We start from the raw sequence: 25563 nt of genomic DNA, 5'->3' as shown, positions 1-25563 counted from the left end.
AGGTGACCTTACCTTTGAATACAACTCTGACTTTTCTAATCCCTTTCATCATTTTAATTTAACTTGCCTTAAATACCAAGGAGTACCTGACAAGATAAAGAATAGATGAGGGGAAGAGATAGTTTACATTTAGGTAGAACTTTCATGCCCTCATGACATCCCCAAGAGCTTTACAATCAATGAATCCTATGTTCTATGTTCTAATTCCTTTTGAAATGGAGTCTCTGGTGGGAATTCCTGCAGTTGGGTCATTAAGACTCTAGTTCCCTGCTTCAACCACAATCTTCACATGGTAATCTGTACTAGATTTTAATCCAGTTTTTTTGACATTCCTCTCATCAGCTCTTGGAGCAAGATTGTACCTTTGTTGAATTAAACGACACTTCATTTTAATTTTGGTTGAGGATGTGTTGTGTCAGGTGGAACTGATTGAACCTTTTTCATACAATGAGCTACAATGCCAGTGGAGACTTGGCCCATTCTAGTAAATCCTTTCTGTACTCCCTTCAAAATCTTCACATTCTTCCTAACCTACGACACCACAATAAGCTTGTTTTACGTAGGTTTGGAATACCTACTTGCTTTTACCCCCTGGTGCTTCCTGGCCCAGAACACAGAAGTAAAGTTGCCACCCACGTGGATAGGGTCGTAAAAAAAGCATATGGTGTTTTGGCATTCAGTAACAGGGGGATCGAGTTTAAGAGCCGTGAGGTTTTGCTGCAGCTCTACAAGTCCCTGGTGAGACCACACATGGAATATTGTGTCCAGAAAGGAATATTGTGTCCAGTTCTGGTCGACCTACTATAAGAAAGGTATAGAAGCTTTGGAGAGGGTGCAAAGAAGGTTTACCAGGATGCTGCCTGGGCTAGAGGGCTTGCCTTACGAAGAAAGGTTGAATAAGCTTGGACTTTTCTGTCTGGAGAGGAGGAAGAGAGGAAACCTGATCAAAGTGTACAAAATAATGAGGGGAATAGATAGTCAATAGCCAGAGACTTTTCCCCAGGGCAGGATTGACTGGTACGAGAAGTCATTGTTTGAAGATATTAGGAGGAAGATATAAAGGAGACGTCAGAGGTAGGTTCTTTACGCAAAGAGTTGTGAATGCATGGAATGCGTTGCCAGCCATGGTGTGGAAGCAGAGTCATTGGGGATATTTAAGCGATTGCTGGACATGCACATGGGTTGAGGTGTATGCAGGTTAAGTTACTATATTTTACATTAGGATTAAGTCTCGGCACAATATCATGAGCCAAAGGGCCTGTTCTGTGCTGTACTTTTCTACGTTCTATGTTCTAAATCTTGAACCTTCTGAATTACCCCAGTGCAAGCAATCGGGTCCCAATGGAATCCATTTGTACTCCTGAAGTATTCAATAAGGCAGATTTTATCAATACAAAGCCAGGAAATTATGCTAAACTAGTAGAAAATATAAATTTGACCCTAACTGGATTGTTCAGTTTCTGGGAACCCCTGTCTTTAGGAAGGCTTTGGAGAGGGTATCAAAGAGAAACACTGCATTGGGACAGGTAGAAGCAATGGGACAGACTGGAGAGGCTAGGATTGTTTCTGTTGAAGCAGTAAGGCTAAAAAGAGATTTGATAAAAGTATTGGAAATCAGCAAGAGTTTTAATTGGGTAAGTAAAGAGGAATTTTTTTCAATGACTTAAGGACACAGGTTTAAAGTGACCGCAGAAGAATCAAAGTTGAGATGAAATGAAACAAAGAACTAGGGCTGCTGAAAATCTGAAACAAAAACAGAAATTGCTGGAGAAACACAACAGCTCTGTCAGCATCTCTGGAGAGAAAGAAAAGTTAACACTTCAAGTCCAGTGACCATTCTTTGAGGTGAGGAGTTTGATTAGTTAGGATCTGGAGTGCTCTGCATGCTAGACAGATTCAGTAATGGCTTTGGCAAGTACCTGCTGAAAAATGATTGTAGGGCAATGAGGAAAGAATGAGAGTCTGGATTAACTAGGATGCTCTTCAAAACAATCAGTTGAGGCACAATGAGCTGAATGACCTCCACTGATGTTCCACTATTCCATATCCCATCACTTTTCTTGCACATCTCTATTTGAATTTCCATTTTAAAATAAGTTGATGGTTCCACTTTTTGCTATAAATATTGATGGTCTTATTTGCAATTCTATTCAATATGTTCATCTCTCCGATGCAACAGATCCCAGTTACCAATTGATCAGTAGCATGTAATAGTTTAATTGCTGTTTTACTGACCAGATCAAACAAGATCATATTGAATTTTAAACTCATCAATATAATTTGGCGCTTAATAGTAGATGTTAGTCCATTTATCCCATGGGTCTCAGCTTCAGATAGAGTCATTGAGATGTACAGCATGGAAACAAACCCTTCGATCCATGATCAATATGATTTCCTCATTAGTGAAAGAAGCAGATGCCAATAAATGTAGCAACAGAAGGAAGGCTATGTGTTTGTGGAAAGTGAGTTGCCTTTAATTTTATTCCACCTTACTAATAAGCAACTGTCCAGCTGCCAGTTTGCAAATACATGATTTATCTTGGGATCCATAAGTGATAGTGCCCTTCTCAATCAGATAGTGGATTACACTGTTCCACTATGGCCCACTCAGCTGTGAACAACAAGTTGCATTTATAATGTGTCTTTAACGTAGTAAGGATAGAGACTGCAAAGCACTTCATAGGAGAGTTATCAAATAATATTTATCACTGAGCCACAGGAGGTTATATTAAGTGCAGGGTTTTGTCAAAGAGGTAAGTTTTAAATTGCGCTTCTCCTTTAGAGGGGGCCAGATAGGTTTGGGGGTAGGGGTAGTTCTAGAGTTTAGAGCCCCCCACAGTAGAAGGTGCAAATGTCAAAGGTGAAAGAGAGCATGAACACTACAGAAGAAAGCAGAATTGAAATTGGACTCCAGTTTCTCCTGAGGGAAAGTCTGTGCAGGGAGAAAGTGCGGACTGCAGATGCTGGAGATTTCAGAGTCGAGAGTGTGGCGCTGGAAAAGCACAGCAGACGAGGCAGCATTCAAGGAGCACGAGAATCGACGTTTTGGGCAAAAGCCCTTCTAAAGCCTACACAGTACAGGCTGCTACGTCTCAATGATAACTCACCATGTGATTCCTTCTGCTGCTGGACTCTTGAAGATATTGGCAGTGTCAGGGCCAGACTAACTTGCACAGTGCTAATGGGAGGAGCAGTGGTTGGGAGGAACTGCTTTGCATAGTTGGATTCTCAGTTGAATAATTCACTTGACAAATTTTTTGAGGAGTATATTTATTTGTGATAACAATGTTCCACCCAGTGAAGGCAGCACGATTTAGCCGCCCAGCTCTGCACTGAAATCAAAACTTTAATCGCACCTCTCATTTATTTCTAACATTTCAGGCTAATTTCAACTGCAGTTAATCATGAGTCATGGAATGTGTTGTCAATGTATTCTTGTCATGAATGTAAATGACCAGTGGCTATGTTAGCTGTTTGCAAATCTGGAAGTGAAATAACGCCCCCATGCCACCACAGTAACAATCTGTGTTTATGTAGCATAGCAAAAGAGTCCCAAGGTGCTTTAACAAGGTGTCAGCAAAGACAATTTGACTATGAGCCACATAAAGAGCTATTAGGAAAGGTGAGGTAGGGTCTAAGATGTAACGTAAAGGAATGAGAAGCTGAGAGGTTTTGAGGGGAAATTTCAAAATCTAGGACCCAGATCAGTGAAAGTTCAGTAGTGACAGAAATTAGAGATAAGTAAGAGACTGGAAGGAGTGCAGAACTCTTGGCGGGATTTTAAGAAATAAGGACACAAGCAGGCCATTCGGTTTCTTGAGCTGATTCTACTAGTTAATAGAATCCTGCTTAAGCTTCTACCTTATCTTGTCTCGTGCTGTATTCTCTAAGGCTGCCATTATGTCTGAAACATAAATTCTACATACAGGAGAACACTAACTTTGGTACCAGATGTTAGTTTTTTTGTTCACTGAAACTCTAGGTTTGTCAATGAGACTGATTATCTAACACAAACAACTTTGATCTGTGGTTTCATGCTCACTGGGAATTTCTCAAATACAGGTTTTTCCATAAAAACAGATCAATTGCCCCAAACAGTGTCTGATGACATTTACATTCCTTGAATACATGTAAGTCTAACTAATTTACCCAACACGTTCCTGTATCCCATCAGTCCACCTTTTCTTCAACAATCCAGTCGTGAATTTTGGCAAGATTGTCTGCCTTCTCATCACCTCTCCCTATCTCTTTCTCCCTACAGTTTGATAACTTTCAGTAAAATCTGCTTTCTTCCAACTCTGGGATTTTGCTATCATTAACCTCCTTTCCAGCACCATTGATTGTCAGTGCTTTCAGCTATCTCAGGTCGAAACTCAAATTTGCTCAGTAAACCTCTCTCCCCCATCTTGTTTGATGTTCCTTAAAACCATCCACTTTAATAAATGTTTTGGTTATCTGCCTAAATAATTCACAACGAAATAGTTTACTCTGGGCTTGGCATCGGTTTTTGTTTTAATGTTGTTGCAAAACAGTGCAATATATAAAATGTGCTGTTTTTTTAAGATTGACTCTTGGTCATATAGCCTCTTAACTATTTCTCCTGTAACCCTCCATGGTCTGATCAGGATCTCATAGACTGTGTCTCCTTTTACCAGGTGCATCCTGTAGCAAGTCCTCATGTTGCCTTGTGCCAGCTTTCTCTCTTCTAAACAATACCAATGTCACATTGCATGATACAGTCCAATTCTATACACATGCAAGCCCCATTTAATCTGATTAGGGAACAGCATAGATGCAGGTTCTAAATTATGTTTATTTGACCCATTCATAGTTAGACCGCTTCTCATCTCCCCTTCCCATAATATCCCACCCCCCCATCACTACAGCAAGAAAAACCTAACTAAATATAACATATCCTTCAATTGTCCTTTTGGTGATTTGTGTGCAGTTCCCAGCTGATAATGACTTGTTTTCGATTGTTGATTTAACTGCACATGACTTAACAAATAAAGTAATAATGTGCTTTCCATTGTATTGCTCCTACCTCTGTTTAAAAACCCTTGACGTACAAATGTCATTTCAAATCATGATTCCAGGTTTATTTCGCTTAAGTCTGGGTAACCCACGCTGAATGAAGTGATTGTTCACTTTAATGAGTCACTATTGTGGAATTTCAATGCATGTCTTAACAATAGCAAGTTTCAAAGTATTTCTGTGTTTTGCGAATCCTTCTAACCCGGCAGTCCCTTGTGAAAGTACGACTCAATGCAGCTGCACTTTTGTGGGAGATGGGAATGGTGGGCGGACAGACAATAAAGGGTCAGAAGGTTGAATGTTAAGGTCTCACTCCCAAGACTTGTGCGCAGAATGTAAGCTAACTCTGTGTCTGTGCCAGTACTGGAGGATTGCTACTCTACGACAAATTTTGAGCATTGCAGGGGAGCAAAACAAACACATTTTATTGAAGCTTTAACATCTTTGCGTTCATCAGGGCAATTCTGAAGCTGCACAGTGGCTAGCACTGCTGCCTCACAGCACCAGGGTCCCAGGTTCGATTCCAGCCTCGGACAACTGTCTGTGTGGAGTTTGCACACTCTCCCTGAGTCTGCGTGGGTTTGCTCCGGTTTCCTCCCACAGTCCAAAGATGTGCAGGTTAGGTGAATTGGCCATGCTAAATTGCCCATAATGTTAGGTGCATTAGTCAGAGGGGAAGTGGGTCAGTGTGGGTTACTCTTCGGAGGGTTGGTTGGGTCGAAGGGCCTGTTTCCACGCTGTAGGGAATATAATCAAGGTGCAAGTTAACATTTATAATGTGAGAAGAGAGTGTTAATGAATTGGGTGCACTTGTCAGATCCATAGAAATTATTTCCACTGAGAAGCCCAGGACAAGGGAGTTAAAGCTAGAATGTTCAGGGGTGACGTTAAGAACTCTCTTCACATAAGATTGCTGGAAGTTTGGCACTGTCTCCTGTACAGTTGAAGCTGGTGGGGACTGTGTATTTGAAAAGCTCAAAACTAAGAGTGAGAAAATTCTGTTAGTTGGGAGAGTCAGAACTCACACAACACCAGATTGTAGCCCAACAGGTTTACTTAAAATTACAAGCTTTCGGAGTACTACTCCTTTGTGAGGATTAAGGGTCAGCGGTCCGATACTTTATGATTAGATTAGATTACTTACACTGTGGAAGCAGGCCCTTCAGCCCAACAAGTCCACACTGACCTCCGAAGAGCAACCCACCCAGACCCATTCCCCTACATTTACCCCTTCACCTAACACTACAGGCAATTTAGCATGGCCAATTCACCTAACCTGCACATCTTTGGACTGTGGGAGGAAACCAGAGCACCCGGAGGAAATTCATGCAGACATGGGGAAAATGTGCAAACTCCAAACAGACAGTTGCCCAAGGTGGGCATTGAACCCGGTGCTGTGAGGCAGCAGTGCTAACCATAGTGCCACCCGTGATGTTAAATAAACCTGTTGAACTATATCCTGGAGTCATGTGACTTCTGACTTTGTCCACCCCAGTCCAACACCAGCATCTCCTCAGCTTGGTTAGTTGGGTTGTTAAGGGTTATGGACTCAAGATCGCTAAACAGAGCTAGGATATAGATCAGTCATAGTCTAACTGAGCAGCAATCCAGGTTGGAGGTGCTGAATGGGCTATGTCTGTTGCAGTGGGTATGTAAGAAATCTCTACCGTTGCTTGGGCTCTGCAGCATTCTTGTATCAACTGGAACAGCCATGCATAATGTTGGTGGCAAAACTCTCATGTGTCTCCTGGATAGCTTATCCGCTGGCTCTCTGTTCCTTATTTGTAAACAATTAAAGGTAAATCTGAACATTATTGGATGAAGCAAATTTTTGTAGAAGTTATTATTTATGGAATATGAGCATCTGGGCCAGCATTTATCACCCATTCTCCAATTGCCCTTGAATTGAGTGGATTGCTAGGCCATTTCAGAGAACAGTTAAGAATTAACCCTATTGCTATGGAATGGACTCACATGTAGGCCAGACCAGATAAGGACTGCAGATATTTGCAACACTTGACGATGGCTTGAAAGTAATCTTTACTAGCTTTTTTAATTTAAAGTTTGAATTTAAATTTAATCATCTGCATTAGGATTTTGAACTCATGTTTTCAGAGTATTAAAACTGAGGTCTTGATTGCTAATCCAGTATGGCACCACCTCCTTTAAACAGTTGCTTAGTAGGAAGAGAGTGTGATGATACGACTCTTTAATCTATCCCAACATTCAAAGTGATTATATCTGATTTGCAATCTAACGCAGTAGACCTGCCTTTGACCCATAGCCTTCAATAGATTTGGTTAACAAAAAATTCCCGATGTCAATTTTACTTTTACCATGTCCTGCATGAATAAATGTTTCCTAAACTCAGGTCTGACTCTAAATTTTTGACTATGTCCCGATCTCCCCAAATGGCTGCGGTAACCACTTACTTACTCTAAATGTTCTGTTTCACGTCTTGTAAATTTTAATAGCATCATCCATTAGCTTACCAAATTCATAGGGAATACCACTGCAATTTGCTTGATTGCCACTGAGAAATCAGAAGATCAAGTGTCCCTCTAGTAATGCAGGCAGAAATTATTGGAAAGCTCAGCAGTTTTGGCAGCAACCGTGGAGAGAGAAACAGAGTTTCTTTCGGGTCTGGTCACCATCCTTCAGAGCGCTACCACAAACAACCCATTGTCAGCAATTCATGCTCCTCACTAAGCAGGATTGATTTTCCCATGGTGACCTTTGCCTGTACAACTGTTGTTCTGTCTCTCTCTAGGCCCCATCTGCACCTATCATTTATGCTTCTTCTCTCCCCTCACCATACCTTCAGCATATGCACCAACCTAGATCTGAAGAAGGGTCACTGGACCCAAACCGTTAACTCTGCTTTCTCTGTGCAGATGTTGCCAGACCTGGTGAGTTTCTCCAGCAGTTTTTGTTTATTTTTGTTTCTGGTTTCCAGCACCTGCAGTTCATTTTTTTTCTGGTTATTTGACTAAATCTACCCTGCCCTGACCCCAAGACCAATCCATCCTTCCTGAAGGTGTGCTGTCCGGAATGGCTTGTTTGGGTCCTACACTCAGGTGTAAAATCACACCGACTCTTGCCACTCCAGACAACATTCCCAGTGCCTTTCTGTTTCTTCGAAAGAGCGCAGCTAGGCGGTGAACCTTGAAGAATACATTGGTCTTGGAGAGAAAGCTGTATGAATTCACGAGGAAGACAGTGGTCAATCTAACAGAATGGGACCTGTAAATGTGGCTTGTTTACCCCATGAGTAAATGAATGAAGGTGAAAAAATATCACTATAAAAGTCACAGCATCAGCTATGGTTTAGAAACCCTTAAATGATCAGGCATTCTAACCGGTGAGGAAGAAATTAGAGATTGCATTTGGTGGGTGAGTCCAGTATTGGGGTTTACGGAGCATGCATGTCCCTGCTACAGTTTGCTGAAACATATTAATAATTTCTCACTTATTTCAAGTTAAGTATATGGAAGGTACCTACATCTAGTGGAATTTGCTTTGAAGCTCATTCACTATCGATTATGACTCATTTGTCTCAACTACATGAATTTGTTTTTCTCAACAGGGAGGAAGGGAGAGGAGAGGAGAGGTGTCTGCAAATCTCGTCAGTTGTAATGCCATTTCCAAGTACTGTGCCCATGATTTGAAAAGCCATGCTTGTTCCCCATGTGTTTTAATAATTGTTTCCTGTTTATTCTCTTTACTAGGTTCTCCTGCTCCCTGAGTGCTCTATTTGTCTCCACTCTCCTGATATCAGCTGTGTTCTCCATCATCCCCTTCTGTAACAATGTGATCATCCTTGCATTCGTCTTGGCTGTGGCTGGACTGGCCATGGGCTGCATAGACACCATCGCTAACCTACAGCTGGTCCGCATCTACCAGAAGGATTCGCCTGTCTTTTTGCAGGTTGGCAAAAATTTCTTGGGCAATATTAGTTTTCAGATAGATTTATTTAACCAATTCCTCATTATCTATAGGATCACGAGCATAAGAATGTTAAAAAAATAAATGCAGAGAACATCTCAATCGACTGAGCCTAAACTAGAACCCCTTAATTTATGGGTTATCGTCTAACTTGGGAGGTTCCGAGGCACAGTGAATAGTGTCTAACCCTCTGGCTCAGATGTCCAGGGTTCAGGTTTGACTTGATAGCCAAGGATGGAGTGTTGACAATATGACCAAACACATTGAGTAAGAAACCAAGACCTATAAATAGAGAGGCGGGACATACCACCAGCGCTTCACCAGAGACTCTCACTGATGATGTGACCTCGTATGGTGACGAAACATCTGAAAGCAAGCCTTTAAGCTCAGTGAGCTAACTTACATACTTATCATCAACCTGAGCTACAAATCTTCTCAAAAATCGCTAATGTTGATTATCACTTTATGTAGCACCCACCAACACATCAACTGTCCACAACTTTTCATGAATAATAGTGCCTTTGCAGTTTTTCCCCATCCACTTTCCCACCAGCGCTAATTATCCCCCCCCCCATCATTGCCTTCCCATTGCTTGTGCTGATATCATATAACTTAATAAGACTATTAGCATAAATTAAGGACCACCATCCAAGTTCAAATACCACATGTACAAAACTCTTTCTAAAACCCCTTAGATTATATAGTACCTTTAAAATAGGACTGATGCTCTAATATGTCACCAGGGTGTTATCGAGTGTGCCACACAGGAGTTGAAATGACAAGTAACTAAAAATTTATCGAAATAAGTTGCTTTTAAAGATAATCTTAAAGGCAGAGAGGGAGGTGATTCCAGAATTTAGGGGCTACATAGCTGGAGACACCGCTCCAATGGGGGAACAATCAAAATTGGAATGAGCAGGAGACTCCAACATTGGAGGGGTGTGGAGATCTCGGAGGGTTGTGGGGCTGGAGGGGTTTACAGAGAGGGGGACAATGCAGGGTGCACAAATGAAACGAAGGAAGAGATTTTTAACACACGAATGAGAGTTTTGAATTTGAAGTATTTTGGCTGAGAGCTAGTGTGGATCGGTTAGCACAGGAGGTGATAGGTGAACAGGAGTTCCGGATACAAACAGCAGAGGTTTAGGTAAGATTGGGGTTAGGTAGGTGAGAGGCTGCTGGTGTGAATCTTTAAATCTGACTGTTTGGAAACTTTCCAATCTTATGAAAATCTCTGTCTCAAACTGAACAAGACACTGTGTCACAGTCGCTGTTGTCGATTCACCTACAGTAAAGAAACCGCAGTGGTTCAAGAAGGCAGCTCAACACCACCACCTCAAAGGTCACACATAAACAGGGTGGTTACAAAGGCATTTGGCATACTTGCCTTCATTGCTCAGTCCGTTAAATATGGGAGTTGGGATGTCATGTTGAGGTTGTACAGGACATTGGTGAGAACTGGAGTAATGTGTCCACTTCTATTCACGCAATTATAGGAAGGATTTTATTAAGCTGGGGAGGGTTCAGAAGAGATTTACCAGGATGTTGCCGGGTATAACAGATTTGAATTTTAAAGAGAGTCTGGATAGGCTGGGAATTTTTTTAATTGGAATGGAAGAGGTTGAGAGGCTACCTGATAGAAATTTATAAAATAATGAGAGTTATAGCTAGAGCTAATGGTAGTTGTCTTTTCCCTAGGATGGGCGATTTCAAGACTAGGGGATATGTTTTTAAGGTGACAGGAGAGAGATTTAAAAAAGACATAGAGGTGCAAATATTTTACACAGAGGGTGGTCCACCTGTAGAATGAACTTCCCGAGGAAGCGGTTGATGTGGGCACAAAAGCCCCATTTCAAACAAGTATGCTGTTTTGGAAAATGTAGGGGGTGATGAATTCTCAAGGGAAAGTAGCACAAACAGCCAAGTTTCTGGTATGAGACTGGCTCTAATGCAATGAGGGTACGTCAGGTTCCAAGAGATCAATTGTGTTAGGGGATTCTGCAGTCAGAGGTACAGAGAGATGTTTCTGTGGCCAGCAGCAAAAAAGCAGAATGGTGTGTTACCTCCCTGGTGTCAGATCAAAGATGTCTCAGAGGGTGCAGAATGTTCTCATGGGGGAGAGGGACCAGCAAGAGGTCATCATACGCATTGGAACCAACGACATAGGAAGGGAAAAGGTTGAGATTCTGACGGGAGAATGCAGGGAGTTAGGCAGGAATTTAAAAAGGAGGTCCTCGAGAGTAGTAATACCTGGATTACTCCTTGTGCTATGAGCTAGTGAGGGCAGGAATAGGAGGATAGAGCAGATGAATGCATGGCTGAGGAGCTGATGTATGAGAGAAGGATTCACATTTTTGGATCATTGGAATCTCGTCTGGGGTAGAAGTGATCTGTACAAGAAAGATGGATTGCACCTAAATTGGAAGGGGACTAATATACTGACAGGGAGATATGCCAGAGCTGCTCAGGAGGATTTAAACTAGTAAGGTGGGGTGGGGGTGGAACCCAGGGAGATAGTGAGGAAAAAGATCGATCTGAGACTGGTATAGTTGAGAAAAGAAGCGAACCAAACAGTCAGGGCAGGCAGGGACAAGGTAGGACTGATCAATTAACCTGCATTTATTTCAATGCAAGGGGCCTAACAGGGAAGGCAGATGCACTCAGGGCATGGTTAGGAACATGGGACTGGGATATCATAGCAATTACAGAAACATGGCTCAGGGATGGGCAGGACTGGCAGCTTAATGTGCCAGGATACAAATGCTCCAGGAACGATATAAAGGAAGGCAAGCGAGGAGGGGGAGTGGCGTTTTTGATCAGAGATAGCATTACAGCTGTGCTGAGAGAGGATATTCCCGGAATACATCCAGGGAAGCTATTTAAGTGGAACTGACAAATAAGAAAGGGTTGATCACTTTATTAGGATTGTATTATAGACCTCCTAAGAGTCAGAGGGAAATTGAGAAACAGATTTGTAAGGAGATCTCAGTTATTTGTAAGAATAATAGGGTGGTTATGGTAGGGGATTTTAACTTTCCAAACATAGACTGGGACTGCCATAGTGTTAAGGGTTTAGATGGAGAGGAATTTGTTAAGTATGTACAAGACAATTTTCTGATTTAGCACGTGGATGTACCTACTAGAGAAGGTGCAAAACTTGATCTACCCTTGAGAAATAAGGCAGGGCAGGTGACTGAGGTGTCACTGGGGGAGCACTTTGGGCCCAGCGACCATAATTCTATTAGTTTTAAAATAATGATGGAAAAGGATAGACCAGATCTAAAAACTGAAGTTCTAAATTGGAAAAAAGGCCAGTTTTGATGGTATTAGGCAAGAACTTTCAAAAGCTGATTGGGGGCAGATGTTCATAGGTAAAGGGACGGCTGGAAAATGAGAAGCCTTCAGAAATGAGGTAATGAGAATCCAGAGAAAGTATATTCCTGTCAGGGTGAAAGGGAAGGCTGGTAGGTATAGGGAATGCTGGATGACTAAAGAAGTTGAGGGTTTGGTTAAGAAAAAGAAGGAAGCATATGTCAGGTATAGACAGGATAGATCGAGTATAAAGAGTATACTCGAAGAGTATACTTAGAGTATAAAGGCAGTAGGAGTATACTTAAGAGGGAAATCAGGAAGGTAAAAAGGAGGAATGAGATAGCTTTGGCAAGTAGAGTTAAGGAGAATCCAAAGGGTTTTTACAAATACATTAAGGACAAAAGGGTAACTAGAGAAAGAATCGGGCCCCTCAAAGATCGGCAAGGTGGCATTTGTGTGGAGCCGCAGGAGATGGGGAAGATACTAAATGAGTATTTTGCATCGGTATTTACTGTGGAAAAGGACATGGAAGATATAGACTGTAGGGAAATAGATGGTGACATCTTGCAAAATGTCCAGATCACAGAGGAGCAAATGCTGGATGTCTTGAAACGCATGAGCGTGGATAACTCCCCAAGACCTGATCAGGTGTACCTGAGAACTTTGTGGTAAGCTAGAGAAGTAATTGCTGGGCCTCCTATTGAGATATTTGTATCATCAGTAGTCACAAGTGAGGTGCCGGAAGACTGGAGGTTGGCTAACGTGGTGCCACTGTTTAAGCAAAGTGGGAAGGACAAGTCAGGGAACAATAGGCCAGTGAGCCTGACATCGATGGTGGAGGGAATCCTGAGGGACAGGATGTACATGTATTTGGAAAGGCAAGGACTGATTAGGGATAGTCAACATGGCTTTGTGCATAGGAAATCATATTTCACAAATTTGATTAAGTTTTTTGAGGAAGTGACAAAGAGGATTGATGAGGGCAGAGCGGTAGACATGATCTATGAGGACTTCAGGAAGGTGTTCGACAAGGTTCCCCATGGGACACTGGTTAGCAAGATTAGATCTCATTGAATACAGGGTAAACTAGCCATTTGGATACAGAACTGGCTCAAAGGTAGTGCTGGAGGGTTGCTTTTCAGACTGGAGGCTTGTGACCAGTGGTGTACCACAAGGATCAGTGCTGGGTCCGCCAGTTTTCATTATTTATATAAATGATTTGGATGTGAGCTTAAGAGGTACAGTTAGTAAGTTTGCAGTTGACACCAAAATCTGAGGTATAATGGACAGCAAAGAAGGTTACCTCAGATTACAATAGGATCTTGATCAGATGGGCCAATGGGCTGAGAAGTGGCAGATGGAGTTTAATTTAGATAAATGCAAGATGGTGCATTTTGGGAAAGCAAACTTAGCAGGACTTAGACACTTAATGGTAAGGTCCTGGGGAGTGTTGCTGAACAAAGAGACCTTGGAGTGCAGGTTCACAGCTCTTTGAAAGTAGAGTCGCAGGTAGATAGGATAGTGAAGTAGGCGTTTGGTGTGTTTTCTTTTATTAGTCAGAGTATTGAGTACAGGAGTTGGGACGTCAGCTGTTGCAGCTGTACAGGACATTGGTTAGGCCATTTTTGGAATATTTGTGTGCAATTCTGGTCTCCTTCGTATTGGAAGGATGTTGTGAAACTTGAAGTGTTCAGAAAAGATTTGCAAGAATGTTGCTGGGTTGGAGAGGCTGAACAGGCTGGGGCTGTTTCTCCTGGAGCGTCAGGGGGTGACCTCATAGAGGTTTATAAAATCATATGGTAAATAGACAAGGTCTTTTCCCTGAGGTGGGGGAGTCCAGAACTAGACGGCATAAGTTTAGGGTGAGAGAGAAAAGATATAAAAGAGACCTAAGGGGCAACTTTTTCTCACAGAGGGTGGTGCGGTGTGGAATGAGCTGCCAGAGGAAGTGGTGGAGGCTAATATAATTACAGCATTTAAAAGTCATCTGGATGGGTATATAAATAGGAAGGGTTTGGAGGGATATGGGCTGGATTTTGGCAGGTGGGATTAGTTTGGGTTCGAATATCTGGTTGGCATGAATGAGTTGGACCGAAGGGTCTGTTTCTGTGCTGTACATCTCTATGACTCTCTGACTCTAAAAGCCATTTGGACAAGTTCATGAGTAGGAAAGGTTTGGAGGGATATGGGCCAGAGGCAGGCAGGTGGGATTAGTTTAGTTTGGGATTATGTTCAGCATGGACTGGTTGGTCCGAGGGGTATGTTTCCATGCTGTTTGACTCTGACTCTACAACAATGAGGAATGGGCAATAAATGCTGTCTAGTCATTTAGTTGGAGTTAATTTTTGAAGAAATTAAAAATAGTGAAAACAAGTCCCTAAGAATGACAATGAGGGAGCAAAACCTCCAACTGCACTGTGCCTGACAAGGGGGAAGGATTTGAGGGTAAATTATTGTTTGTTTAAGAACATGGGTCATGCTGGCTGGAAACAAAGCAGGTGCATTTGACATAAATTAACTTAACCCTGCTTCTCATAATTTAATATTGGCATTTTATTTGGAAGTAATAATAGTGATTTGAATGAACCATTTTCAACGAATTAGCCTGAGGATGATAATTGATCTGAATTTTATTCAAACCTCTCAGCTAAAGACAAATGCTGTAATGAATTAAAGCTCTAACACTGAAGGTCAGACAGGAATGCGGGCTTTATTTTCTGCATATTTAGTTCTTTCTCCTTGTTGTGGTTTGCTTGACTCTGAGCAAAATGTAGCTCACTTCAAATGTCATGCTATTTTGAATGTAAAGAAACTGCTCGGCATTTCTGTCATACTTTGTTTACATTATGCAAATTATTTAAGTTACACCTACCATTGTGAAACTCAATGTTAAACATGGACTTCTAATTTTCCAGTTGGATGCTTTCTGTTTGAGAAAAGGTTTTAACCCTTTACTGGACTGGAATGTAAACAAGTCAAACAGCAGAGTTCTATTAACTGGATTTAAATGTAGTTCATATAAATACACTTGAATTTCTGTTTGATACAAAAACACTGATTTAGAGCATAATGCTAAAAATCACGCAACACCAGGTTGTAGTCCAATAGGTTTAATTGGAAGCATTAGCTTTTGGAGCGCTGCTCCTTCATCAGGTGGTTGTTGTGAAGGAGCAGCACTCTGAAAGCTAGTGCTTCCAATTAAACCTATTAGACTATAACCTGGTGTTGTGTGATTTTTAATTTTGTACACCCCAGTCCAACACTGGCATCTCCAAATTAGAGCATAATGTTACCTTTGGGCAGGCATATGTTGGGCTGTATTTCTTGATGCTTTGAGATATCCTCATTATCTTCTTGGAGTGGTGTGGTGACTCAGTGGTTAACACTGCAATGTCATAAAGCCAGGGTCCTGGGTTCGATTTCACATTCAGGTGACTGTGTCAGTTTGCACATTTACCTTTTCTGTGGAGGTTTCTTCCCACAGTCCAGAGGTGTGCAGGTTAGGTAGATTGGCCATGATGAACTGCCCATAGTGTCCAGGGCTGTGCAGATTAGGTGGGTTAGCAATGGGAAGTGTAGGGGGTGGGTCTGGGTGGGATGTTCTTCAGGGGGTCAGTGGGCCAAATGGTCTGCTCCCACACTGGAGGGATTCTCTGAAGGGCAGCAGATACATTGGGACACCATCCCCAGAGGGAGAGTTTTCAGTGATCCTGTGAGGCTCATTTCTCAAACAAATAGAAAGGAGAAAAAAAGAATCGTGATTCTAAGAGTTTTTCATTCTTTCTTAATTGATTGACTGATGGAAAACTTTTGACTTGGCTTGACAATCTCCATCTCTCTTTGCTAACAGGTTCTCCATTTCTGCGTTGGTTTTGGGGCATTCCTCAGCCCCATGATAGCTGATCCTTTCCTTTCCGAAACAAATTGCATACAGAACAACCGCACTGTGAACGGGACATTCTCTGACTTGACCCACATTCGGAAGTCTCTGGTCCCCCACCATGTCGTCAATGAGACCCAGTTCGTGCTGCCGACTGACGGACTTGTCATCTCGCAAGTGTCCTACGCCTTCTGGATCATGGCCCTGATCAATGTAAGATATGAGCAAATCAAGGAAGATATGAACTGAAGTGAGTGGACGGTGGTGACAGGCAGGAAAAGACTAGCTCGCTGGTCCATAAAGCCTGACCCAGATACCTTAATGGAATCTCCCATCCCCCAGCCCTCTAGGCACTCCATTCCTCTGCCACAGCCAACCCCCACTTTACATCCAGCCCATCCTGGAGATTTGGCAGTTCAGGGGAGTTGATAGCCTAGTAGTATTATCACTGGACTGTTAATCCAGGGATTCAGGAAATGTTCTGCTTGAATCCTGCTGCGGCAGATGATGGAATTTGAATTTAACAAAAATCTGGAATTAAGGATCTAATGATGACCATGAATCCATTGTTGATTGTTGGGCAAAACCCATCTGGTTCACTTTTGTCTTTCCGGGAAGGAAACTGCCATCCTTACCTGGTCTGGCCTACATGTGACTCCAGACCCACAGCAATGTGGCTGACTCTTAACTTTCCTCTGGACAATAAAGGCTGGCCTAATCAATGATGCCCTCATCCCATGAAAGAATTTTAAAAAAAGAACAAAATCCCAAAGGGAAAATGCTCCTCTGAAAATTCATTTCTGATCCCCTCAGATAGTTGGAACCAGTCGAGAAGATCTTATCTGTGGAAGTACTTCCATATTTATTGTTTGTTTATTCATGGGATGAAGGCATCACTAGCTTATTTATTATCCCTTCCTAATTGTCCAGATGGCAGTTCAGAGTCTGTGGGTCTGGAGTCACACATAGGCCAGACTAGATAAGCACGGCAGTTCTTTTCCCTGATGGACATTCCCAACCCAAATGTTTTTCTACAACAATCAATTCATGGTCATCCGTGGAATCTTAATTCCAGACTTTTTTTTAAATCCAACTGAAATTCCACCATCTGCCATTGTAGGATTTAACTCTGGTTCCCCAGCCCATTTCTGGGCTTTCCACTGATAGTACCCTGAGGTCATCACCTCCCCACAACGAATAGGACGTACCCTAATCTGGAACTACCTAAACCACCACCACCTCTAAACCCAAACACTTCTTGAAGGCGAGAAAGATGGCAGCCAATTTGTACACAAGGTACCACAAATGGCAAATACATAAATCACCCAGATCGTCTGTGACAAATGCAAAAACTGCTGGAGAACCTCAGCAGGTCTGGCAGCACCTGTGGAGGTACAGAGTTGGCATTCCAGGTCCAGTATGACTCTTTCTCAGTTGCTTCTTTAACCAAGCAATCTGTACATGATCCAGGCAAGTGTAGAATCAAACAATCAGGCAACGTATTTAAGGAAGGATGCAAATACATTCAAAGTAGTTCAGAAAAGGTTCACTTGATCGGTATCTAAGATGGAGGTATCACATTACCTGGAAAGGTTGGATCAGCCGGGCCTATGTCCCTGGAAGTTTAGAGGAATGAGAGGTGATCTTCTTGAAACATGTAAGACCTTGAGGACATTTGAAAGAATCGATACTAAGGGGGTGTTTTGTTTGTGGGACTAAAATATAAGGAGCACAGCTTAAACAATGAATGGCTCTCCAATTTAAGAGGGGGATGAAAATAACATTTTTTGTCGGGAAGTTGTGAGGTTCTGGAACTCTTCCTCAGACACCGATGCAGGCAGGGTCATTGTTTCGGTTTAGCGGAGGTTATTAGATTCTTGACTCCGAAGGGAGTCGGTGGTTATTGCCGGTAGACTAGGATGTGGAATCGAGGCCACAGCCTGATCTTACTTAATGATGGAGCAGGTTAGAGGGGCTGAATGGCTTAATCGTGTTCCTGTGTTTTATGTTAGTTGTATGAAAGGAGGCCATTCTGCCCATGTTGAAAGTGCTGGTTCTTTGATCAGTTCCACCTAATTGTCTTTGAGAGTTAGCACTGCAGTGACTAAACTTTGAACATATGTCATTGACTACAAAGTGCTTCAGAATCTCTGAGGATGTGAAAGGTGCTGAATAAATCTTCTTGCTTTATTCAATTTTCTTCTGCCTTTTCTTCAGGCAGCATGTTCTAAGCCATTAAATTTTACCGTGTTAGAAGAGAAGGTTTGCCCCTCTGGTTCTTTGGCCACTTGGCAATGACCATTTCCTGCAAGAGACAATCTGATCACTGCCCCTTCACATTCAATGGTGTTACCATCACTGAGTTCCCCCACTATCAACATCTTTGAGGTTACCACTCACCGGAAACTCAACAGGACTCACCACATAAACACAGTGGCTACAAGAGTAGGTCAGAAGCTAGTAGTATTGCAGTGAGTAACTCACCTCCTGACTCTCCAAAGCCTGTCCATTAGCTACAATGCCCAAGTCAGGAATGTGTTGGAATACTCTCACTTGCTTAGATGGGGGCAGTTCCAACAGGAAGCTTGACACCATCCAGGACAAAGCAGTTCACTTGATTGGTACCGCATCCACTGCCAGCACCACCAACTCTCAGTAGCAGCAGCGTGTACCACTGACAAGATGCACTGTAGAAACTCAACAAAGATCCTTAGCCAGCATCTTCCAAACCCACAACTACTTCTGTCTAGAAGGATGGGGGAAGCAGATACATGGGAATACCACCACCTGCAAGTTCCCCTCCAAGTCAATCACTATCCTGACTTGGAAATATATTGCCATTCCTACAGTGTCACTGGGTCAAAATCCTGCAATTCTCTCCCAACAGCATTGTGGATGTAACAGCAGCACATGTTTCAAGAAGGCAACTCACCACCACATTCTCAAGAGCATCGAGGGATTGGCAATAATAAATGTTGGCTCAGCCACTAACTTCCATGTTCCACGAATGAATTTTAAAAACCTTAAGTCAGTGTCATCTGCTTATGACTTGCCCCGCCATTCAAAATCCTTCATTCTGGGTCCAGATCTAATGTTGCAATTAATTATTTATCAGCAAGAGGGTTCTGAGTATTTAACAGTTTGTTGACTTTGACAAGTAATTCACTTTAATCCTGTCATAGTTGTGTGTTGACAGAAATCATTACTTGAAGTAAGGAATTATTCCAAACGTATTAGATTAGATTACTTACAGTGTGGAAACAGGCCCAACGAGTCCACACCGACCTGCCGAAGCATAACCCACCCAGACCCATTCCCCTGCACCTAACACTACGGGCAATTTAGCATGGCCAATTCACCTAACCTGCACATTTTTTGGATTGTGGGAGGAAACCGGAGCACCCGGGGAGAATGTGCAAACTCCACACAGAGGCGGGAATCGAACCCAGGTCTCTGGCGCTGTGAGGCAGCAGTGCTAACCACTGTGCCACCGTGCCACCCATTGTTCACCAAAGGCTTTGTGTCATCCATTGACTTTTTTGCCAGGCTGCACTGTGAGCTGATAATTGAATGCAGTTTGCTGCTTTTAAGCTGATGTAAGTTAGGAAGAGAGATTAAAGCAATTGGAACTGATCTCCTTGGAGAGAAGAGGGTTGATAGAAGGTGACGCTGGAAAAGCATAGCAAGTCAGGTCATCCGAGGGGCAGGAAAATGAATATTTCTTCCAGCATCTGTAATCCTTACTGTCTCCAGTAAGTTGACGGAAGATTTGATGAGATTGACTAAGGTTGACAGAAGACCTGGTGAGATTTCCAAACTCATAAGCAGGCTAGACAGAGTGGATTGGGGGAAAATGTTTCCCCTCCTAAAAGGGACAAGAATGAGAGGGCATAGATTTTAAAGTGATATGTAAAAAGAGCAAAAAAAAGGAGATAAATCTTTCACACTCCATGAGTAATTAGGGTATGAAATGTGATGGCTGTAGGTTCAATTGAGGCATTCCACAGTGCGATGGACAATTATTTGGACAGCAACAATGTACAAGGATTTGGAGAAAAAGCAAGAGATCTTGACTGAAGAGCTGGTGCAGATAAGATGGGCTGAATAGTCTCATTCAGTGTTGTTCCACTTCTGTGTTTATTTCAATCTTCAGTGTTCTCCATCTACTGTCTAAGAATTGGTTGTAAAATGTCAATGTCACTCCTGACGTTAATCTTTTGTCGTCCTTGCTTCTTCTCTTTAATCTGCATGAACCTCACTAAATGGCACAGATGGAAGTCAATCAATGGAAGCATGGAAACCGACCCTTCGATCCATGCCAACCAGATATCTTAAATTAATCTAGTCCCATTTGTTAGCATTTGGCCATATGTCTATAAAGCTTCCTATCCATAAACCCATCCAGAAACCTTTTAAATGTCATAATTGTACCAGCCTCCACCACTTTCTCTGGCAGCTCATTCCATACACACACCTCCCTCTGTGTGAAAAGGTTGCCCCTTAGGTCTCTTCTATATCTTTCCCCTCCCACCCTAAACCTATGCCCTCTAGTTCTGGACTCCCCCACCCCAGGGAAAAGATCTTGTGTATTTATCCCATCCATGCTCCTCACGATTTTATAAACTTCTATAAGGTCACCCCTAGCCTCTGATGCTCCAGGGAAAATAGCCCCAGCTTATTCAGCCTCTCCCCATGCTTTTTCTCTGTACAATAATCCAGCCAGTGGCTATTGCTGTATCCCTGTAGCCCTGAGAGTTTATTTCTCTCATGTGTGCATCCAGCATCCTTTGTGAGTCGCTCATTATCTCTGCCTCCACCCCAGTCACAGTCAGCAAGTTCCTGGTTGTCGAAATTTGCTGTCTTCGTTCTCACAATTTCCACTGAATCTCTTGCCCAAAACCTTAAGTCTAGTCTTTGTGCCATCAGCTCAGCTTTTCTTAGCCTACCGTCTCCAAACCTGTCATCGTCTTGTACACCTCGTTCATCCCAAGAAAAGCAACCTCCACTTTTCCAAGTAACTTTGCAGCTAAAATTTACCCTCCCCCATCCTTGGAATCATTCTGGCAAATCACTTGTACCTTCTCTGGGACCCTCATGTCAGTGTAATGGGATCCCATTAGAGACTTTTTTGCAAAAGATTCTGGAGGTCTGAACAACATGCAGAAAATGGCCCACAGATTGGCCATCTATAGCAGGAGAAGCAATTGACTTCCAGGTCAATCATTTTTCTTTTAACAAAGAGGGTGAAGGAAGGTTTGTCGGGCTGAGGGAAACAAACTTGATCCTCACAGTCACAGGCAGTGCTGCCAAAACATTCACATCCTTCACAAAGCTGTTAGGGTTTTAAAGACCAGAGACACATAATCTGTCACTGCGGGTGAAAAGTGAAGTTCTAACTTCATTCAAATATGGAAATTTCTGACTCACTACTTGGGGAGAAATCTGGCTGCCTGCTCACAGCCCATCTCCATTTAACCCAGAGATGGGAAGTTTGGAGGTAAAGCATTTGATGTTTCATATTTCTGCATCCCAGCCAAGTGGGAGGTCCCTCAGACAGGAGCGATGAGGCATATGTGTGATAGCCGTTATACAGGGCACATTTCCAGTTCAGATCACAAGGGCCCCTGATGTTATTACAATCTCACCTTCAGCCTTCTCCCTCTGAATAACATGGGGTGGAGCACTCTGTGAGTTTATTCCTGGACATAAGATGCTCGGGCTAATTATCTGAGTGACTGTCTATAGCCAAGATGTACTCATCCTTTTGGCTATTATACTTGTGTTACAGTACTTTTCATACTTTCCAATAACAGTCACAGGATGGTGATTAGAAGATCCAACAAAAGTTCAAATAAAACCCTTTTGTATAGCACAGAAGGAGACCAATTGGCCAATCATGTCTGTGTTGACTCTTTAAAAGCGCCAGCCATTTAATGATTCTTTACAGAGACTCAGGAATGAAGAGCTTATGCCCGAACTGTCGACTCCCCTGCTCCTCGGATGCTGCCTGACCTGCTGTCAGTCCTGAAGAAGAATCACTGGACTCAAAGCATTAACTCTGCTATTTCTCAACAGATGCTGTCGGACCTGCTGCATTTCTCCAGCAATTTCTGTCTTTGCAAAAGATTCTTTGTCTCAGACCTGCTAAAAATATTCTGGAGACCTGTGTTCAAATCTCACCATGTCAGAGGGTGACATTTTGAATCTGATATAGAATGTGGAATTAAAGGTCTAATACTGTCCATGAAACTGTGTTCGATTGTTGGAAAGCTCACCTGGATTCACTCATGTCCTTTCGGAAAGGAAATGTGTTATCTTTACCTGGTGTGACCTGTATGTGACTCCAGACACACGGCAATATGGTTGAACCTAACTGTCCTCTGGGCAATTAGGGATGGGCAATAAATGCTGGCCTAGTCAGCAGTGCCCATGTACCATGAATGAAATGTAAAAAACATCATTCTAGCCACCAATCCTGCACAGAAGAAAGTTTGAACCTGTTATTTCTCAGTGCCAATACTAATAGAGTGTGCATTCTAGTTTTAATGGCTGAGTACAGACAATGCTTGGGGGGTGTTCATAATAGCTGAAAATGTGTTGCTGGAAAAGCGCAGCAGGTCAGACAGCATCCAAGGAACAGGAGATTCGACGTTTCAGGCATAAGCCCTTCTTCAGGAATGAGGAAAGTGTGTCCAGCAGGTTAAGTTAAATGGTAGGGAGGAGGGACTTGGGGGAGGGGCGATGGAGATGCGATAGGGTGTTCATAATAGCTCTTCTTATTTTAACCAATACCTTTTTCTTTCTCTGCAGCTGCCAGTGCCTATTGCTGTACTTTTCCTGATGTGTAAGCAGGGAGTTGGGGGTTGCTGTGGAAAGAAAAGTGTACCACTCCTACCAGCTGAGGAACTTCCCCCTGACCTGCAGATGGACAGATTAGCTCCAGGACAGGAGAAGACATTGCATGCTAAAGGTTGGTCAAGAGTGCGCACAAAGAGGTGGAATATCAGCGCAGAGTAAAATGTATGTGTGCAGGTGTATCTGTCTTCACACATGATGTGGAGGTGCCAGTGTTGGACTGCGGTGGACAAAGTTGAAAGTCACACAATGCCAGGTTATAATCCAACAGCTTTATACAAGCTTTCGAAGCAGTTACCTGACGAAGGAGCAGTGTTCCAAAAGGTTGTATTTTCCAATCACCCTATTGGACTGTAACCCGGTATCGTGTGATTTTCAACTTTGTCTTCACACATATATTCATGCGGGTATGTTAACTTGATTTAGTGCAGTATACTTTTGTCTAAGAGCATGGTGACTCAGTGGTTAGCACTGCAACCTCATAGCACCAGGGACCCAGTGACTATCTATGTGGTATTTCCACATTCTCCCTGTGTTTGTGTGGGTTTCCTCCAGGGGATCTGGTTTCCTCCCACAGTCCAAAGATGTGCAGGTTAGGTGGATTGGCCATGCTAAATTGCCCATAGTGTCCAGGGATGTGCAGGCTAGATGCGTTAGCCATGGGAAATGCAGGGTTATGCAGAATAAGCATAGCTGGGTGGGATGCTCTATGAAGGGTCACTGTAGACTTGATGGCTGAAAATGGCCAGCTTCCTCACAGTAGGGATTCTATGAAGTCAGAAGGACGTGGGTTTGCGATTGATTTCAGGGATTTGAGCACATAATTCAGGCTGACCGGGTCTGTGTAGCCCTCAGTGATTGCTGCATTGTCAGATTGCTGCGGCCTTTGGATTAGGTGGCAAATTCAGCACCCTGCCTCTTGTCCGATGTCTCCAAGCACTTTCTTGAAGAAGATAGTATAGCTTCTCTTTAGTCTCTTAGCCAATCTCCCAAAAACCATAGACTATCTGATCATTATCTGCTTTACTATTGTGGAGATTTCCACTTGCAAATTGGCTGCTGGATTTCTGATGTGATAACAGGAACTAAATTTCAAAAGCACTTCATTGACCAAAAAATGCCTCGGGACATTGTGATGTTGTGAAAGGTGCTATGTAAATATAGGCACTGTTGGGTCTGTGAGACTGAGAATGGTGAGTGAAAAACACCAGAGCGGAAGACTTTGACTATGTATGTTAGTGAAATGCAGAGATAGAGAACTGGCAACATTATATACATAAAACCATGGAATAGGTATGACACAGGAAGAGCCCACTCACTGTTTGAATCCATGCCCACTCTCTGCACCAGCAACCCAGCTAGTCCTACAACCTCACTCTTATCCAGGAGACCCACATACACTTTTTCTTCAGATGCTTATCAAATTCTCTTTTGAAACCAATAGATTAGATTAGATTACTTACAGTGTGGAAACTGGCCCTTCGGCCCAACAAGTCCACACCGACCCGTCGAAGCGCAATCCACCCATACCCCTACATTTACCCCTTACCTAACACTACGGACAATTTAGCATGGCCAATTCACCTGACCCGCACATCTTTGGACTGTGGGAGGAAACCGGAGCACCCGGTGGAAACCCACGCAGACACGGGGAGAACGTGCAAACTCCACACAGTCAGTCGCCTGAGTCGGGAATTGAACCCGGGTCTCAGGCGCTGTGAGACAGCAGTGCTAACCACTGTGCCACCGTGCCACCCACACCCTAGTTGAATAGATTTTTTAAAAATGTATTTCTGGGATGTGGCCAGCAAATATTGACCATCTCTAATTCCCCAGAGGGTAGGCAGGAGTCAATCACATATTGCTGTGAGTCTGGAGTCAAGTGTAAGCCAGACTGGATAAGGATGGCAGATTCCCTTACTGAAAGAGAATTAGTGAACCAGATGGGTCTTTAAACAATGATAGTTACATGGCTGCCATTAGGCTAACTTTTATTTCAGAACCGTATTGAATTAAAGTTTCACTGTGGTATGAATTTGACACGTGTCCTCAAAACATTAGCCTGGGTTACGAGCTCAGTCTGCCATATCTACATGCCTAATACTGTAAAATAACTCATTCGTGAAACGTATTCAAAGATTTTGAATCCCCCCTCAAGTGGTCAATCTATATAAAAACAAATAAACTTCTATTCAGTGACCATATCAAAGACAGCTAATCTTATGCTATTCCCACTACCCTGTCCATCTCTATCACTACTGCATTCTCAGACAGCACATTATACATCATAACCACTGAGAGCATTAAAACAAAAGTTTTCTTCATGTCACTGCCAATTATTTGTTCATCTGCCAATTATTTTAAATCCATGTGGTCTGGTACTTAATCCTTCCACTAATGGTAATGGTTTCTCTCTATTTGCACTATTTTAGACCCTCATTAGTTCTGAATATTTCTGTCAAATCTTACCCCAGCCTCCTGTAAGGAAAACAGCTCTGGTTTCTACAATCCATCATGCCACTGAATTCCACAGTCCC

At 42.8% G+C, this 25563-nt stretch overlaps 1 protein-coding gene across 1 annotated transcript in view; it reads left to right on the top strand.

The window, feature by feature from the left end:
* Positions 1-25563, top strand: part of LOC132828314 (major facilitator superfamily domain-containing protein 4A-like) — a 64468-nt gene that overhangs the window by 15201 nt on the left and 23704 nt on the right. The window contains exons 2-4 of the mRNA XM_060845306.1: positions 8763-8961; positions 16142-16384; positions 22982-23141. Of these exons, the coding sequence (XP_060701289.1) occupies positions 8763-8961; positions 16142-16384; positions 22982-23141 (602 nt within the window). The remainder of the gene's footprint in view (positions 1-8762; positions 8962-16141; positions 16385-22981; positions 23142-25563) is intronic.

The sequence above is a fragment of the Hemiscyllium ocellatum genome, chromosome 26 (genome assembly GCF_020745735.1).
Source record: "Hemiscyllium ocellatum isolate sHemOce1 chromosome 26, sHemOce1.pat.X.cur, whole genome shotgun sequence".
NCBI lineage: Eukaryota > Metazoa > Chordata > Chondrichthyes > Orectolobiformes > Hemiscylliidae > Hemiscyllium > Hemiscyllium ocellatum.
The sequence above is the reverse complement of the archived record's forward strand: the minus strand, read 5'-3'. Positions and strand labels throughout refer to the sequence as shown.